The sequence below is a fragment of the Liolophura sinensis genome, chromosome 8, assembly GCF_032854445.1.
Source record: "Liolophura sinensis isolate JHLJ2023 chromosome 8, CUHK_Ljap_v2, whole genome shotgun sequence".
NCBI lineage: Eukaryota > Metazoa > Mollusca > Polyplacophora > Chitonida > Chitonidae > Liolophura > Liolophura sinensis.
The window spans coordinates 58,289,779-58,307,460 of record NC_088302.1 but is presented as its reverse complement, the minus strand read 5'-3'; the positions used below and the strand labels follow the sequence as shown (position 1 = coordinate 58,307,460).

Here is a 17,682-nt window from a genome sequence, read left to right as displayed (position 1 = left end):
TACCTGCTGTGTCTGTAAGACTATGGAACGGATGATTAATGATAGACTTGTTTGGTTTTTGAAAGCAAACATGTTAATATCTGGTATACAATGTGGTTTTCGTCAAGGCCGATCTACTATGAATCACCTAACTCTATTTGAAACTTTTATTCGTGATGGTTTTATAAATAATGAACATGTGGTGATGATATTTTTCGATTTTGAAAAAGCCAATGACACCACATGGATATATGGAACTTTAGAAGACTTTTCTGGCATGGGTTTTAAAGGTGGATTATCGATATTTATATCTGAATTTTTATCTGCTCGTCAGTTTAAGGTTCGGTTGAGGTCTTCTCTTTCCGACTCATATGAACAGAGCAGTATTTTATCACCAACTCTGTTTAGCATTAAAATAAAACGGTTAAAAAACCTTAACATCGGGCACAGAGGGTTCTTTATATGTTGACGATTTCCATATATACTACCGAGCTAAATTTGAATAATATTGAACGTCAGTTGCAGAATGACTAAATAAAATCGAGAAATGGGCAACTGAAAACGGTTTTAGATTTTCAACGTCTAAAACCGTCGGTATGCATTTTTGTAATAAACGGAAACTTCATCTTGACCCTGAGCTCAATTTTTATGGTGAACAGATTAAATGTGTTGGAGAAACAAAATTTTTAGGTATAATATTTGATAGTAAGCTATCTTTTATACCTCATATAAAAATGCTTGAAGCTAAATGTACAAAGGCTCTCGATATAATTAAGGTCGTGCCTAGCATCGATTGGGGGTGCTGACCGGTTTATTTTATTAAATCCATATCATTCTCCGGAGAGATTTAAATTGAAGCATACGTCCATCATTTACGGTTCCGCTAGAAAATCGTACCTAAAAATGTTGGATCCTGTCCATCACCAAGGTTTGAGGCTCAGCCTTGGTGCTTTAGAACCTCACCAGGATGCGGGTTATATATTTATATACACTGATGGTTCAAAGGATGGGGCCAGAGTTGCCTTGGAACACCGAGTCTCTTGTCTACCTCTTCCATCCTCTTTTTCAATCTTTTCTGCCGAGGCCAGGGCAATTCTCCCGACCTTGTCATATGGTTCGTTTGGGCGCGCCCAGAGGGCCCAGGGTTCTACACAGCCAATACTATATTCAATTTATTTGACAGCATTACTGGCGATACTATCACAAAACATGTGAGGGCCATTGGCCTATATTACAAAATATGATTCTTTCCATATATATATTGTACATTTTGTATACACATTTCTAGACTATCTATTCTGAAACATCTTGTGGTTTTCGAGTTTTAACGAGCACTGGTTCTTTTAACTGTTTTCAACCATGTTGGTCTTTTTTGCTTCTTTTTTTGCATTCACTGTTTCCTGGTATAAACATGTTCTCGCCACGATATGGCTGAGATATTGCCGACATGGCGTTTAACCATAATCATTCATTGATTCAGTCTATCAGCAATTAGTGCGAGATGTTTCACTTGAAAGCAATTTCTAAACGTCACTCAGGGGTTAACACGCTAGCAGGTCGCATTGGCCTAGGAGCCGCCCACCAGTGCGGTCGCTGTGAGTTCAAGTTCAGCCCATGCTAGCTTCCTCTACGTCTGTACGTGGGTATGTTTGCCTTGGGTTTCCCACAGGCTGTTCCCGCCCTGTTTCTTCCCACCATAATGCTGACCGAATATTCGAAATAAGTGAAATATTCTTGAGCACGGCGTAAAACACCAATGAAATAAATAATAGGAGCAAAATAGCACTGTAGAAATTTAGTGTGTATCAATAACCTAAATCGGGATCACATTTGAAATTTAAAAACTTCTCTTTAAGTATGTATATTATTACATTAACCATACACCTCATTCGTCGAGCTGTAGAAATATGTTATGCTAGGTACTTTGTAAACGCAGAAACAGAGTGAAATATCCTTTGCGTTTCTGCTGTGCAGACAAGAAAAAGTAAAGATAAACATAACACATAGCTTCATATATTCTTTTATTTTAGGTGCATGTATTCACATTTTCTGGTACAACTTGGTACTTTTTTCCACTTGTATAGCTATGAATAGTATTACTGTTCCGGTGTTACGTGTTTTTCTGTAGTCCAGTTGAAGGTCCGGGTCCATCTGAAAATTGCTAGATGAAGAGAAACTTTGAAATTATACACAGCTTGGCATTGTATATTTCCAAAATTACCTCGGCGTCAACTTCTAAAGTTAAAAAAGTTTGAAACGAGTTCCTGGCTTTAACAGAAGATTTTTTATAATTGAAACTTGAACAATTCACTGTTTGAATGAAATAGTCAAATTTATGGCCTTTTACCTGTGACCTTGGTGACAACCTATATTGTCATGTATTCATTTTCAGTGTGTATTAATATTGTTTTCGTAAAGGCCGCCCTTTGGAAGAGTTTCTATTTGGATGAGAAGATATATATTCAATGTGCCGAGATACGTGGTTCATGGTGATGTACGATGTTACACGCCCCAGTATCTGCAGTGTACCGCAAAACACGATGTGTCAGTATCTGCGGTGTGCCGCAACCCACAATATGCCAGTATCTGGGGTGTCCCGTAACCGACGATCTGCCAGTATCTGCGGTGTGCCGCAACCCACGATCTGCCCGTATCTGCGGTGTGGCGCAACCCACAATCTGCCAGCATCTGAGGTGTATCGCAACCCACGATGTGAAAGTGCTGTGCCTTAACCCACGATCTGCCAGTATCTGTGGTGTGCCTTAACCCACGATCTGCCAGTATCTGTGGTGTGCCTTAACCCGCGATGTGTCAGTATCTGCGGTGGGCCGCAACCCACACTCTGCCAGCGTCTTCGGTATGTCACAGTCCCCGATCTGCCAGTGTTGGCGGTGTGCCGCAACCCATGCTCTGCCAGTATCTGCGGTGTGTCACAGTCTACGGTCTGGCAGTATCTGTTTTGTGCCGCCACCCACGATGTGTCAGTATAACCTACAGTGTGCCACAAACGACGATGTGACAGCATAGTCCACGGTGTGCCGCAAACGACAATGTGACAGGATAGCCTACGGTATGCCGCAAACGACGATGTGACAGTATAAGCTGTTGGATAACAATTATACAATTACGTGACCTCTGCTGAATTAATGTATATCAGCTAGATTCTCGTTATACCGAATGACTTACCTTAACACTCGTGCTCCAGAATCTCAATGAGTTTGAGGCCCTTGTTGACAAGTTTTGTTCTTTCTCTCTCCAGTTCTGCAGGAAGAGGCTTACCGGCGTTTTTCTGAAAAAAAAACCCACAAACAATTCTAACTAAATGTTATGGTAAATGGAGGACAGACTTCTCAACTCCTTGATGCTTACGGACGCGATTGAAGAATTTATACATAAGAAATATTTCTGTTAAATTTATTTAATTGGCGCTTAATTTCAGATTAGAGCCGTTAACCCAGCAGACGAAACTGCATTACGCCTATGTTTTCAGGGCGATCCGCGCAGTTGCGATATAGAAAGAAAATATCCTCACCCCATTGTTTGCCACCCGAAAAACTATTCGAAGACCTTCGAATGCTTCCACCAACTCATCGAGTTTATCTTGCGGGTAACCCAAGGAAGCAGATCCGGAGGAGTGTGATCCGGTAGAGTGTGATCCAGAGGAGTGTGATCCGGCAGATAATATGGCAGAAAGTGTAGTCTGGGCACACGGGCAGCACGACGGAGTGTCTTCTAGTGCGCTGTAGCCAGAAAAACATCAATGGACTTTTAACTAATTACTTCAGTTTTTCCAAAATGGCTTTTGTTTTGTTTCCGAGGACCATCGATTAACATCACTGTGTATAATGATGACTTGTGAAATAGCCAAGATCACTTGTATCTAGAACTCACGGTTAACCATCTTGAGAATCTCAGGCCAAATGAGGTCACAGTTGTATAACTCTGCAGGGAGACTAGGTCTTGGGCGGTATCTTAAAAGCTATATCATTTTTACCGCTTAAATTCTGAACAAGTTGAGTGGATTAACTTATATTCTGTATATATTAACTCAATATGGCAGTATCACAATGGTGTGCGACTGAAATGTACATTTTGTAATCGCATGCAAAATAAGTTATTCATTTAATGCTTGTTATAGTCAAGACTTTTCCACTTATACCATGAGGTCATGAAAAGTGGAAGTACTAGACTGCGTGGCGCAAAACTTTCCCACAGGTGACGTACAGATAAGCACATCGAATTGGTGGAAGACTTCCTAGGTTACACAGTGTAAACTGCCACGGGAATGTGGTCGACTGTTCATTGTCAGGGCTAGCAGTGAGGGCCTGTAATTCTACAAATTCCGTGTCCAACGCCGTGTCTTGTGTCACCAGTATAGACATTGTCTTATAATATGCGATAATGATACACATTTTGCAATACTGTGCGACAAAGGAACCCGTTTTGTAATAAGGTGCATCTGAAATACATTTTGTATTCGTGTCCGATCCAGACAGATAATCTGCAATAATGTAAATGTCATGTCTATACTTCATATGTGCAAGATGCATTAAATGGCATGTCTATACTTCTTATGTGTTAGACGCTGTAAATGTCATGTCTATACTTCGTATGTGTTAGACGCTGTAAATGGCATGTCCATACTTCATATGTGCAAGACGCTGTAAATGGCATGTCCATACTTCATATATGTTAGACGGTGTAAATGGCATGTCCATACTTCATATGTGCAAGACGCTGTAAATGGCATGTCCATATTTCATACGTGATAGACGTTGTAAACGGCATGTCTGTACCTGGTGCTTCAGATTGTACTAAACATGGGCATGTCATTTGGTTTCTTTTTATACCTAGAATTCATTTAATGACTGAATTTTACTCGTATGGGTCAACATTACTACTTCCGTGTTAATTGACTTCAAATATCTTTGTAAGAAGGCTTCTACTTTAAAGACCAGTATTTCAGCTGTCAATCTAGAGCACATTTTTATTGTAAGCAAATGACTGAAGAATGCCAATTACTGAAGCTCAGCATGAAACTCTCTTACTTTAGCCAAATAACAACTTTGTACGGATAAAGGAGGAAAAAGGTTAAATGACAATATAGACGGCCTTATGTATGTTTACACTTAAGCTGTCTCTAAGCAGAAAAGGATTGTTCAAAAACTATGTACGTATACAGGTTAACTTACGCGCAGAGTATGTCTATACTCAAGCTCTCGTCTGTCGGGAAAAACTCTATGCATTCACAACAGTCATTTTGGAAGTCAAAGCCCACGTCGAGACCACAGCCGAAGAGTTGAGCTGCACAGGGAAGCCGGGGCTGAAGGGCAGTCGATGTGGCCATAGAGAGGACACACACGCACAAAAACAAATACCTGCGGGAACCCGTGTGAACAGTAAATATAGGCCTAAACCACTAGACACAAACTACAAAAGTAATTTATTGTTCTGGATAGGACCAAGTCTGTGGAGAAAAAGATATTTTTGGCATCAGCGACCATCGAACATTGTGAACACCGATGGTTTCTTCTGGTTCTGGATATGAAGCAACTGTTTGCTGGATCGCAGTCCCAGGCCCAATACGGTCGTGGCGTCCTTACAGGGAGCACTTCGAGTTGAGATTTGAATTGAGTTGTGGAAAACTTATGTTGTCTGTCATTTTTCTGTTGAAAATGTTCAAGTTTAATGTAAAGGGTTAGGATTTAAACTCTAGTAGAGCATTTTCCAGAGAACGCATCATATAGGCCTATATTATGCGAGAGCAAAACACAACCGTATCACCATTGCATTGTCTGATCCACTTTTCAGGAAAACACTGATGACAAGAAAATGACATCTATTCTAACAAGGATTGTAACCTTTACACTTTGATGATGGATACTTACATTCTATCCTCGTTGTCCTGTACCTCACCGGTGTATTCGAATGACGAGCGTAATGTCAGGCGACATTCCTCTTATACTAAAGCTTTGTCACTATCTGCGACCACTGACAGGGATGAAAGTAACATTTTGTGTTCACATTCTTTTTTGGCAGGAGATAAACGACAAAATTAAAGTTCAACCCATAAATTAAGGTTGCACCACTTCTGATTTGTGATTTGTACTATGCTCGAGCACACATTATCTCTTTGGATAACAAATCTTTCACTCACGTTTAGAAAAAGAAAAAATGAAATTCTCTCAATTAAAAAAATAAGGTATTTTACGTGTAAGTGGGATATATGTGATGATGTTTTATCCCGTAGTGTTATGCCATAGGGGATAACATCAACTAGGCACAATAGGCTCTTTACCCTCAGTCTTTAACAAACTTAAATCAATATTTTAAATTTTTTCTGCAAACCATGTCACTTTGTTATCCAAGAATGTATACATCGTAAGTTTCAAAAAGATTTAGTGAAAATTAGACCAACCTTTGAAAGTAACAGCAGATAATTCAGTCACGAGAAATAACCAGGCCTTGTTCAAACCTCCCTTTAAAGTAAAAGGAATGAATTACTAATAGATCACACAAAAGACAGTTTTAACGGGACTCCTTTCAACAGCATTATCTTTAAGACCCCACAACAGAGTCATATGTATCCGAAAATAACAACACAAAACCTACGTGTAAATATTGTAGTCTAAAACATGAAAAGAAAATGTTACTTTTAACATATTTAGTCTTTGCTTGCATCTAGCGAAGCGTGAATCTATTGCTCAGAGTTAATCAACACGAAGTCTGTAATATATGGTAGGTGACAGTGTTCTACATAGTACACAATATCATAATGGATTCCGTCACTTTGTTTAACCCCATGCAGCTATAGCTTAACCCCTTATTCCATGTAGCTTTAGATTAACCCCTCCATTCCATGTAGGTGTAGCTTAAACCCTTCATTCCATGTAGCTTTAGGTTAATCCCTCCATTCCATGTAACTTTAGGTTAGCCCCTCCATTACATGTAATTTTAGTTTAACCCCTCCATTACATGTAGCTTTAGTTTAACCCCTCCATTACCTGTACCTTTAGTTTAACCCCTCCATTAAATGTAGCTTTAGCTTAACCCCTCAATTCCATGTGGCTTTAGTTTAACAACTCTATTACATGTAGCTTTTGTTTAACCCCTCCATTCCATGTAGCTTTAGTTTAACCCCTCCATTCCATGTAGCTTTAGCTTAACCCCTCCATTCCATGTTTCTTTACCTTAACCCCTCCATTCCATGTAGCTTTAGTTTAACCCCTCCATTCCATGTAGCTTTAGCTTAACCCCTCCATTCCATGTTTCTTTACCTTAACCCCTCCATTCCATGTAGCTTTAGGTTAACCCCTCTATTACATGTAACTTTAGTTTAACCCCTCCATTCCATGTAACTTTAGGTTAACCCTTAATTCCATGTAGCTTTAGTTTAACACCTCCATTCCATGTAGCTTTAGCTTAACCCCTCCATACCGTGTTTCTTTACCTTAATCCCTCCATACCATGTAACTTTAGCTTAACCCCTCCATTCCATGTTCCCGCGTGGGGTTTCCGGGGTGATAAGAACAAGACCTCAACCCTCTAGGTGAGCTTGTCATAAAAGACGACTAACATAGATCTCTTTTGTGTGAGCCCGGTGAATATAATAGGCTCACATCTTCTCGGGTGTGTAGGAGGCAACTGGGGAGCGACCTGTTTGCCGTGGTTTGCGACCTGTAATCTCCGAGGACGGGATCCTGGTGGCTGAGGGCGTGTTGGTCTTGCGAGATCCTCTCGCCCAACACGCCTCTTCCAAGGACTGCCCCTGTCTTCAAAAAAGAAAAAAAATCAAAACCTAAAAATGTAAAAATAATATATCACATCAGGATCGTCTGGTCTCTGTCACACATGACCTTAGTAGTATACACAATGCCGGTTCTAGACCACCATCCCCCTGGGCCCTCCCCTTGGCAAATATAGGCTCCCAGCCCCCCCCCCCCCCTTCCTCCATAACACCCTCCCCACGGTAAATAGGGGCTCCCAGCCCCATCTCACGGTAATAGGGGTTCTGGCCCGCCCTTTTTTAAAAAAATAACAAAAATAGAGGTCCCCATCTCGTGGCTGATATTCCGTGAAGCGCGCAAAGGCTGTCCGTGGGTCTAGATCCGCGGGCTCTCTAGACATAGCAAGGGGTTTGCTCGGGTTCCAAACAAGTTCCCCCTGGGCACCTCCCCAGAACATCATTCGGAAAGGGCGTTTTTCAGTTCTTGCCGGGATAGTTTTCGGCCGTGATCTATAAGCCAACACAGCAGGGGCTGCAATTATTGTTGTGAGTAGTCCCACGCCTGCAACCCCTATTCCCAAACCATGGCTGAATCAAGGGCCTCGGTGGCTAAGACACCGCGCCGGTACTTTTTGTACAAGGCCCGACGGAGATCTCGCTCATATTCAAGCTGATTCTGTATTTCGCTGATGTACTGCAGACGATGGGCGTGCGCCACGCTCTCCGGCGGCGCGGTCGGAGATAAGGGGTTTTCATCCATGATCGTCGGCACCCCGCTCTCCGGCGGCGCGGTCGGGGCCAAGGGGTCTTCATCCATGATCGTCGGGTACAGTCGTCCCATATTGTCCGTCCTACGAATCAATAACGTCGGTCAACTCTAAATTGTCCTCGTGATTACTAACACGAAGGCGGCAAAGTCTTATACCGGAATCTAAATAGATTTCATTGAGATTGAAAATGCCCCCTGTGAAGACTCGTATATCCTCGAGAGAGCTCTGGATGACTGGGTTGCCCTGGGCCGGTAATTTGATCATAAGTCTGAGCTCGTTTCCATCGTGCTTTGCAGGCCACTTTAGTTTCAACCCGGTAATCATGAGGAACGGCGATGAGAGGCCGTGCCAAGTATGATGTTTAAGATAAGTATAGATCCAGGGTTTATTCGTAGTGTGGCCTCAAACTCGGTTTGCGCGTAAGACGCACTGTCTCTACACCCGGCGGCGCAGTTAGTGTGAAGTAACCTCCTCCTTCCAAAGCCACAAGACTGGCGCTGGTTGGTACGTACGACACGAAAGAGTTTCCGGAGTTGAAAACTTTTTCACATCGGCCCCGGTGGTCTGGACCAACATCGGGGTCACCTTTACATCTATCAACCAATCGGGGTCGCGGGCTCTGTAAGAACAAAGCGGTCTTCAAAGCGAATTAATGAGACTTTTTGTTCTTCATTCACCTCAGACGGTGACTGGCCACTTTGAAACTGGAAGGCGTAGATTTTACATTCCTGACCTGGAAGTTCGAACTTCGACACATCTGCCAAGTCGCTTAAAGACAGGGACACAGACCTGGGACCGCTGCGTCCACCATGCTCATTGTATTTCTAGGGTAGCACTGAGGTACCCTACATTCATATACTCGCCGTCTTTATCTAAAAGCGCCACGGTCAAGTGCGTTATATAGTCGGCGCGCAAAGCTTTGTACTGTGGGTTGGGAAATGAAACCGTCTTCCCGCAGTTAATCCCTTCACCAATCACAGCGATGACCTGAAGTAGTGTGGAACCGCCACCGAAATCTGGTGTTATTCTCATGTTTTCTGAGGTGTTCAGTTCATCTAAATGCACGAAGACTTCTTTGTGTGTGACCAAGTTAGGTGGCTTATCACCTTCCGCAGTCCCCCCTATGGGCATAAACCCGTCGGAGAACCCTAAGATTGGGGCAAGCTCTTGGAGCGTTATGAAGGCATTTCTAGGGAGGGTAAGGACTAGGCGGCCGTAGCTTCATTCATTCCCAGAGAAACCCCATGCGGGCGGAATATACCCTTGTCAAGCGTACAGACATTGTAGTAGCCATCGCATTTCAACACGTTTGCCCTCCAAGCAAGAAGCCCACTCCGAAGGGATATTCACCCAGTTCGGGTAGAATGTTATCTCGCGAAGGGCGGTTTTAAGGCGGCAGTCGAGGTTGTTAAGGGCATGAGGCAGCGTGTGCTGTGCCCCATTTAGAATGTCAGTCAATGTGATGAACATCTTACGGAATAGCCACATGAACAGTGAGGCTTACAGATTCAATAGAGAGGCCACTTACAATGCCGGGGCATTTCATAGTATCCAAACCCACGCAGAGCAGCTCACGCGATTTGACATCTACATCGATGAAAAGAAGGCCTTTCCGATCCAGTTCACAGATGTGTTGGCCAAGTACCGGCTGCCCAAAGATAACCAGCCATTCCATTGTTCAGGCCTGGAACACCGACCCTATGCAATTCTGGCAGAACCAAGTGAACTTCGCGGTCTGGTGCGCAACCACGGGCTGCAGCGTATCTGCAAAAGACCATCTTCTCGCCCCCGACCAACGAATAAGGGCTCTGAACACGTTCCATGTTTATTACCAAGTTAGGCGGATCTTGGAAGAGATAAAGGCTCCCCTGCCGCAAGACAGAGAGTGGGCGACGTTCGACAACCCCTACGACAAGAGGGCCTACGAGAGAATTTGTAGGGAGTTCCATGTAGATACGCACACAGACTGGAGGCGCAGTGGGCGAATCACGGCCTCGGAGTGGCATATTACTTTATCACGCGAATGGACTACAGCCCCATTGGCGATGGGACCTTCGATCCGAGCAGGATGTTCGTTCCCTAGAAAGCCTACAGCGCTCCACGTCGACTACATCGAGCAGGACGCCGAGGAGGCTTGGGCGTCGTTCACTGTTGACAAATCCAAGGATTCACGCTGCCAGGCGTAGAGTGCCTAAACGATTCCATCCTGACATACGTGTGGGCTCTTCTAGGCACCCAAGCGCAAACAAGGGCGCGTATTCTAGGCACGGGCACAGCCTTCGACGCGCAAAAACAGTTTGCCGCGAACGTTGAAGACGCTATTTCCTCTCCGATAGACCTTCTGTCTGCTATCAAACGCTACTAGGACGTGCTACAGTATGCCGGGAGCGCTGTAGACTTTGTGTATGGCATAGGCCTATATATGGCCTCCAGCGACATGCTTCTGCAGATCGGCCATGTGGGCGAACTACAACAACAAAATCGTCGTGGCCACAGAGGACCAGAAGCTAAGGAGGCAATGAGGGTGTGAACGCTAAAGTGCCGCTCACTTTGCACAAGCGCTCACCTGACCACGGATCGTAAAGCCACAAGAAAGCGTCCACACCCACCGCGCGCGTTCAGCATGTTGCTGCGCGCCGCAAAGCGGCTAAAGAACCCCTATCTCCAGACCAAAAGAATCACGATGCGGAGAAGACAGCTATCGTCGTCGCTGGGGTTGGTGTCGGCTTACTGCTGTTGTGGACTATGCGTTAAATACTTACGAACAGCCACGAGCAAAACTGCGACGACTAGAGCCCAGACATTATCGGCCAGCCACCCAGCCGTTTTCCCGAGAAGATTCAGTAGCCAGGGCACAATACTGCAATAATACCCGGAATCGCAGCGGCAGCCTTCCCAGCCAGCTTGCCAAGGGCGCGCGCCAGAGACTGGAGATGCTTTTTCAAACATTCTTGAAGACCACGCCCGTCGGATGGAGGTGGCGTTGGCTGGATGCCCCCGCCGGACCCGCCAGTCAGCGCCAACTTTATCGCTAATCCCAGCGTCGAAATCGCCATCCCAATTGCCGTGAGAATGGAGATCACGGTTATTCCTTGCTCCCGGAAGAGGGTGCGGACGCACTCGGCCAGAGTGGTATCCTTGTGTAGGATGCGATCGATCGACTGCTTGATGCGGCGTATTTGCGTGCGCAGGGCTTCGCCCGTTAAAGAGGCTGCTTCGAGCCGGGCCACCCTCTCGTCCTCGAAATTCTTATCCGGTCTGTGATCCGACGGCCGGGAGAATTCATCAGGGGCCTCCCCGAACTTCTGCTTTTGTGTTGCGATGTCCTTATCGAGACTTGACAGCTTGGCGAGGTCATTTCGCGTGTTCGTCTTCCGAAGTCTGCAGTGCCTTGTCAAGCCCCAGAAGTTCTCGCATTGGAAGAGGAGGGTCGTTTATCGTTTCAAGAGCCCGCCCTACCTCACTATCCGTCGAGCTTGTTTCCATTGTGTGGACAGCATCAGCGCCCTTTTTCGCTGGTTGGCTTAAATCCTTCAGCTCCATGGTATCTGCCTCGGGGGCCGCGGCACCGAGTTCTGAACTTGCTGTCTCCAGGGCTGCGACTGCTGCCGGAAGCGATGATGGCTGTCCTGCGCTTTTCCAGTCTACAAGGCCCAGCTCCTGCCGAACAACATCAACCCCTCCATTCTCGGCGATTGTTGAGAGGGCTAGCGGTGCACCTGTTCTTTTGTGATGATGTCCAGACTGGGGTGGGTCACGAGTCGCAGACGCCCTTGGACAACCTCAAAATTCGTGTAATCGCGAAGGAGTGGGGTAAGGCTGGGATACTTCTCAGCAAGGCAAGGCTTCGTAATAATCATTCACGGCGGCCTGCGTCAGCTCTCGTTGAACGTTTCTTGAGTTCGCACCCCGGCTTTGTTGCTCGGGAACATCATCACCTGCAGGGAGAGGGGTCTGTTCGTCGTCGTTGTTGTCCTCTCTGCCATCGTCGAATGACAGGTTATTAAAGTCATAGTCTGCCATAATCCTCGTATTGGACTTTCAAGGTATGCCTTCAATACACAAAGAATACATACGGACCCAGGCTTAACCCCTTCAGAACACTCCGTAAGCCTCTCGGGGTACAAGGTGTACGGCAGTCCGTAATCAAGACCAATAACGCGAGTACGATCGACCAGAATCAAACTACTCTTGGTCAGCTTCCCCAACCTCGGCACAAATGACGTCATTGTGCCCGGCACCGTGCGCTTGGCCTTCTCGATCACGATCAATTCATCCGACCCGAACGCCACAGTGGTCGGGAATCTCGGACGCGCAGTAGTCAAGAAAATCACGATCAAAATCAGCGGGAATGAGGTAATGTCCATCGACGACTCTGATATGTTTCATTGCTACGGCGACTTATGGCTGACCAAAAACGAACGGCAGAATGCAGCCTACAAGGCATCGGCAGCGAAAACATGCTTAAACTTCGAGTCGGAGCGGAGGACGCAAGTGACGACGATGCTGGAGAAAATGCCATCGCTCACGCCTTTGGCAACCGGTTCCACATCCCACTAGGCTTCTAGATAGCCACATGCCATTCTATCACAGTGCCCTGTCCAACCAGCTGGAGTACGAACTGACGTTCAACGATTACAGCCGGGTCATAAAGACAACAGGCGATGTCGACGCGACTTACACCATCGACAACATCACTTTGGAGTTCGATATGGTCACCGAAGTTGAGGTCGCTAGACAGATCCGCAACCAGTTTGCCGGGAGCTTCTCCATACTATATGATCGCGTCCTCCGCCTCCGAAACCTTGTGAAGGACAAGTCTGATACTCTCTGGAACATAAACCTGAACACGCCCGCGAGATCAGTGAAGGGCATCCTCATGCTGTTCGAGGCTAAAGGAACCCCATGGAGGAGGAGATCGGAATCCTTCTACAACCCGAAGATCACCAAAGTAGAAGTCACAATAATAGGTGTCCCTAATCAGCTGTACAGCCAGGACACGCGGGCGTATCAGCAATAGGACGAGGTCAAGAAGTTCTTCTCCAGCTCACCCCTTAAGAAGCGGGACTCCGAGGTGGCCAGGGTCGTAAAAGACTTGGTTCTGGCAAACGCGTCCCTGGAAGAGTTCTTGACGTACAAATACGCCTTCTGGCTTGACCTGAGGACAAGTGACGATGACGAGCTGCATGGCAGTGGGAGGCGCGTGATAAACGCCAGCGAGGGGATACAGGTTACAAAAGAGAGAGAAGAGCCCGGAGTGTTGAACGTATATCTGTATGTGATCATGGACGCAAAGCTTCACATCAAGTATGGTGGATTCGACAAAGCGCTGTATTGATTACCCCATGTACGCCCACTGCGCGATTATCTGTGGGCAGATGGGATGCGGTAAAACGGTCTTCATGCTGGACCTGCTTGAGGGTCCTTGTTTGTTTCATTACATTGTGATCCTGTGCCCCAGTCTTGAGTATAACAAGGCGCACCGTCGACGATGGATACTGTCTGACCCAGAGGTCTATTGTTTTGACCCCGGCGAGCGGCTCCACGACTTCCTCAGAGCTTTCTACAGTTTGTTCAAGGGGGAACCCACCTTATACATCATCGATGATTGTAGCGCGTCGCAGGCGATGACGAAGAAAAAAGACATGCTGTCATTCATGGCTTTCTCGGGCCGTCATGCAGACAAAAGCGTCTGGGTCCCTCACTCAGAAATACAACGCCGTCCTCAAAGACTTTCGCGAGCAGACAAAGTGGGTGGCTCTCTTCAACTGCAAAGATCGGCACTCGTTCGAAAGCTGCCTGGAGGAGAACGACGTCATCCAGACCAAGAGCGAAAAGGTAGAGGTTCGACAGTTGCTCAAGAACAATCGGCATTCTAAGCTTCAGCTAAAGACTGATCAGCCCAGCACATATCAGGTTTTATATTAGATATAGGCGACATTTTTAAATGAAGCATGGATGCCGGCGATTTTATAGACGAGCTGATGAGCGCAGTTAAGGAGCCCCGCTGTCAGGAACAGCCGCCGCAGGAACAAGATGATGCACGGCAGCACAGGGATAGGCTGGTGGCACTTGCGGCGGGTGGGCAGGCCAAGCGATATCTGGAAAAAGACGTAACGGCCGCTGAGATCGACGCCATGAGCGACGAAGACGTTGAAGAGCTGTACTCCCGGTACGAGGCTAACCTCGGTGCGCGGATGGTTAACGGTGTCGGAGGTATGTTCTTGAGATCATATGTAAGGGCGGCCAGCTGGCTCCTACCTACCCCACCCGAGAATCGACCAATGCTCATGGCACAGCTCGCCACCGACCCATTTGTTGAACAGGCGATTAAGAGTGCTAGCTGTACTACTGCTATGGTAAGTACTTAGCTCCGTTAACCATGGCGGTTGACCACTGCTGAGCACTGCTCATTTAAACACCACTGCTGTCCTAGAAATGAATCGTATGATCCAGAGGAACATGAGTACAACGAATCCGGAAGGCCCGAAGGAAGAGGAGAGGGTGACCGCGGATTCTACGAATGACAGCCCTGCGAAGAATCCCAAAAAAGTCGCTGCGGGTCGAGCGGGTGCTGCAGCGAGAAAGGCCAAGGCTGAAAAGCTCAAGGACAATCTTCGCAAAGCTAAGGCTGCTGCTTTGCTTGGCGCAGCTGATTCTACTAAGAAACAGCCGAAGGAACCGGATTCTACGATGGAACCTGATTTTGCGAAGGAACCTGATTCTACGAAGGAACAGGCACACCAAATCACCCACTGGAGGGCGCCCCTGGCATTATTAGGCGTTGGCAGCCTTGCAGTGTTAGTGTTGCTACGCGTGTGGCGCAGCCGCGATACAGCACAACAAGATATTACGCCTGTTCCTTAGCAAAAACAGAAACTCCATTTAAATACACGTTGCGACCCTTTTGATAAAGAGTGGAATGTCTACTCCAACCAGTAACGGAAAAGTGCTAGTCAACGCGGCCTACCACGCCGCAGTTGTCTCTCTCCTGGCTGCTGGGTACGCTCGTCTCGGCCAAATGTTCCTGAAAGGAGCCCTCCCGAAGCTGGACTTAACACCCCGTGACGTCGGCATGGTCATTGCTGATGTAGGTCTTGCCATGTTTTCGAAGGAGTTGCTAATTTAACAGGGGCTCCTTCCTCCCAATATAGTCAAGTAGTAATGGCCTCCATCGCAATGATGATGGGCGGCGCCCTCGTAAACGCTCTGGCCTTCAGCGGAAACAACTATATGTTCTCGATGCTAAGGAGTTCCGGTCTCGACGAAGAGTGGAGGCGCCATGACCGCGCTGTAGAACAGCTCCCAGCCGCCCAGGAAAAATGGGCCCGAAAACGTACCAAGCGCTTGGACTGGATCAATGATGAACTCGCCGCCAGGGCCACGCTGTCCAAACGTTCCGGGACTGCTGGGCGCATAGCCACAGCTCTCCGATTTCTGTGTGCCTAGTGAAAACCAAAAACAACGCGAGATAACCTTAGTCATTCTGGGAATGTGTGTGGTTGGGGGTGTGAGTTACGGAATCGCAAAACTCACCAAGTAATCCGAACTGACTGTGCCAGACTCGCCATCGAGCTCCTCGCCGTATGGCAGGCACGACCTTAGTAGTGAGGTGGTTCTACGCACAAAAATCCGCCGGATGATTAACATCTTTTTCGTCGCAAAAAAAGGGAAGAGTTATTTCAGCGTTGGGCGGCCCCCTTGAGGAATTCGGCTTCAGTTGGGAATGTTGCCTCGCTCTGGCTTCGGGATACCATGAACGTGGCAACTCTTCAAAGAGGGTCTGTTAGACGGCCGCTAGAATACCTTGATGACATGGCTAGTAAGGTGTCTGCTCGCCTGGCAAATATCTACTACAGCCCTCATGGGTACTGGAAAGGTCTCGCGGCCATCCAGAAACTTGCCACTGCGGCTAAAGTCTCCGAAGATGTGGTCCGGGCCTGGCTGAAAAAGCAAGCTATCTGGTAGATATAAACTACCAGGCAAAAGAAACGTATAACCTTGTTCAGCACCACGAGAAAGAGAAAGAAAAACAGACAGTATCAACATGATAAGCATTATATTGCAACAAACCATTTTCCAAGTTCTGTTCAAAAATTCAAAGCCATATGGATATTACACTTGCTGTCAGGCCGAGTAAAGAAGGCATGGGGTAAATCTGAAAAATTACACAAATGCAAGTAAAGGGACTCCCTTAAAAAGGCGTACCTAATGTCCTATCATGTCATAAGACAGATCGTTAGTAGCGTGTGTGAGCACCCATTGCATCAATTAAAGCCAAAATACGTCTCCTCATGGAAGTCGTCAGCCGCCGGATGACGTCATCAGGAATTCTGTCCCACTCCTCAAATAAAGCCTGTTCGAGCTGTTGCCTGTTTTGTGGGGGATGGACGCGTTGTCTCAGACGTCGATCAAGACGATCCCACAGATGCTCTAAGGGATTCATGTCTGGCGATCGTGCTGGCCAAGGCAGTACGTTGACATCAACGGTGTCCAGATAATTTAGTACAACTCTGGCGGTATGAGGTCGTGCATTGTCCTGCTGCAAAAGGATACTCCTTTGCTGTTGATACGCGAATGGCACCACAACAGGTTCCAATATTTCATCTCGGTATCTTTGGCCAGTCAGATTTCCCTGGATGATGACCAATCTCGTTCTCACCTGTCCACAAATTCCGCCCCATACAAGCACCCCACCAGCACCAAAAGGGTAGACATTCTGAATGCAGTTTTGTGCCAATCGCTCTCCCCTGCGTCGATACGCACGAATTCGACCATCATTTCTGAAGAGGTTATATCGGCTTTCATCAGTGAACAGCACCCTTTCCCAGTCTCGCCGCTGCCATTCCACGGAAGGGGCGATAGGCTCTGATACCACTCACGCGGAGTCGTCGTAAGACTGTGCGTCTGCTGATGGGGTGCCCCAATGCCGTTTCCGCCGTTTCCGCAGTTGACGTCGCCGTCACAAACCGGTTACCCAGGTGAATTGTGCGGATGTACCGGTCTTCGCCAGGCGTTATAACTCTTGGCTTGCCCGATCTTGGATGATCTTGTGTCCTGCCTGTTAGGCTGTAACGACCAAACAGTCTGCTGATGGTGGCTTGACTGCAATTGAATGTTCTGGCAATGTGGTGTTGGCTGGCCCCCATGTCGGCCATACCAGTGGCTCTATCACGTTCTGCTTGTGTTTTTTATGGTGGTCATTAT

The 17,682-nt window shown here is 46.8% G+C and overlaps 1 protein-coding gene across 1 annotated transcript; it reads right to left on the bottom strand.

Moving 5' to 3' along the window:
* Nucleotides 1–2,005: 2,005 nt before the first annotated feature.
* Nucleotides 2,006–5,894, bottom strand: LOC135472151 (uncharacterized). The gene is made up of 5 exons (XM_064751514.1): nucleotides 5,868–5,894; nucleotides 5,172–5,357; nucleotides 3,512–3,719; nucleotides 3,166–3,268; nucleotides 2,006–2,140 (listed from the first exon to the last, which is right to left on the bottom strand). Coding segments are annotated over exons 1-4 (498 nt in total). The 5' UTR covers nucleotides 5,870–5,894; the 3' UTR covers nucleotides 2,006–2,140; nucleotide 3,166.
* Between the last annotated feature and the right edge of the window lie 11,788 nt (nucleotides 5,895–17,682).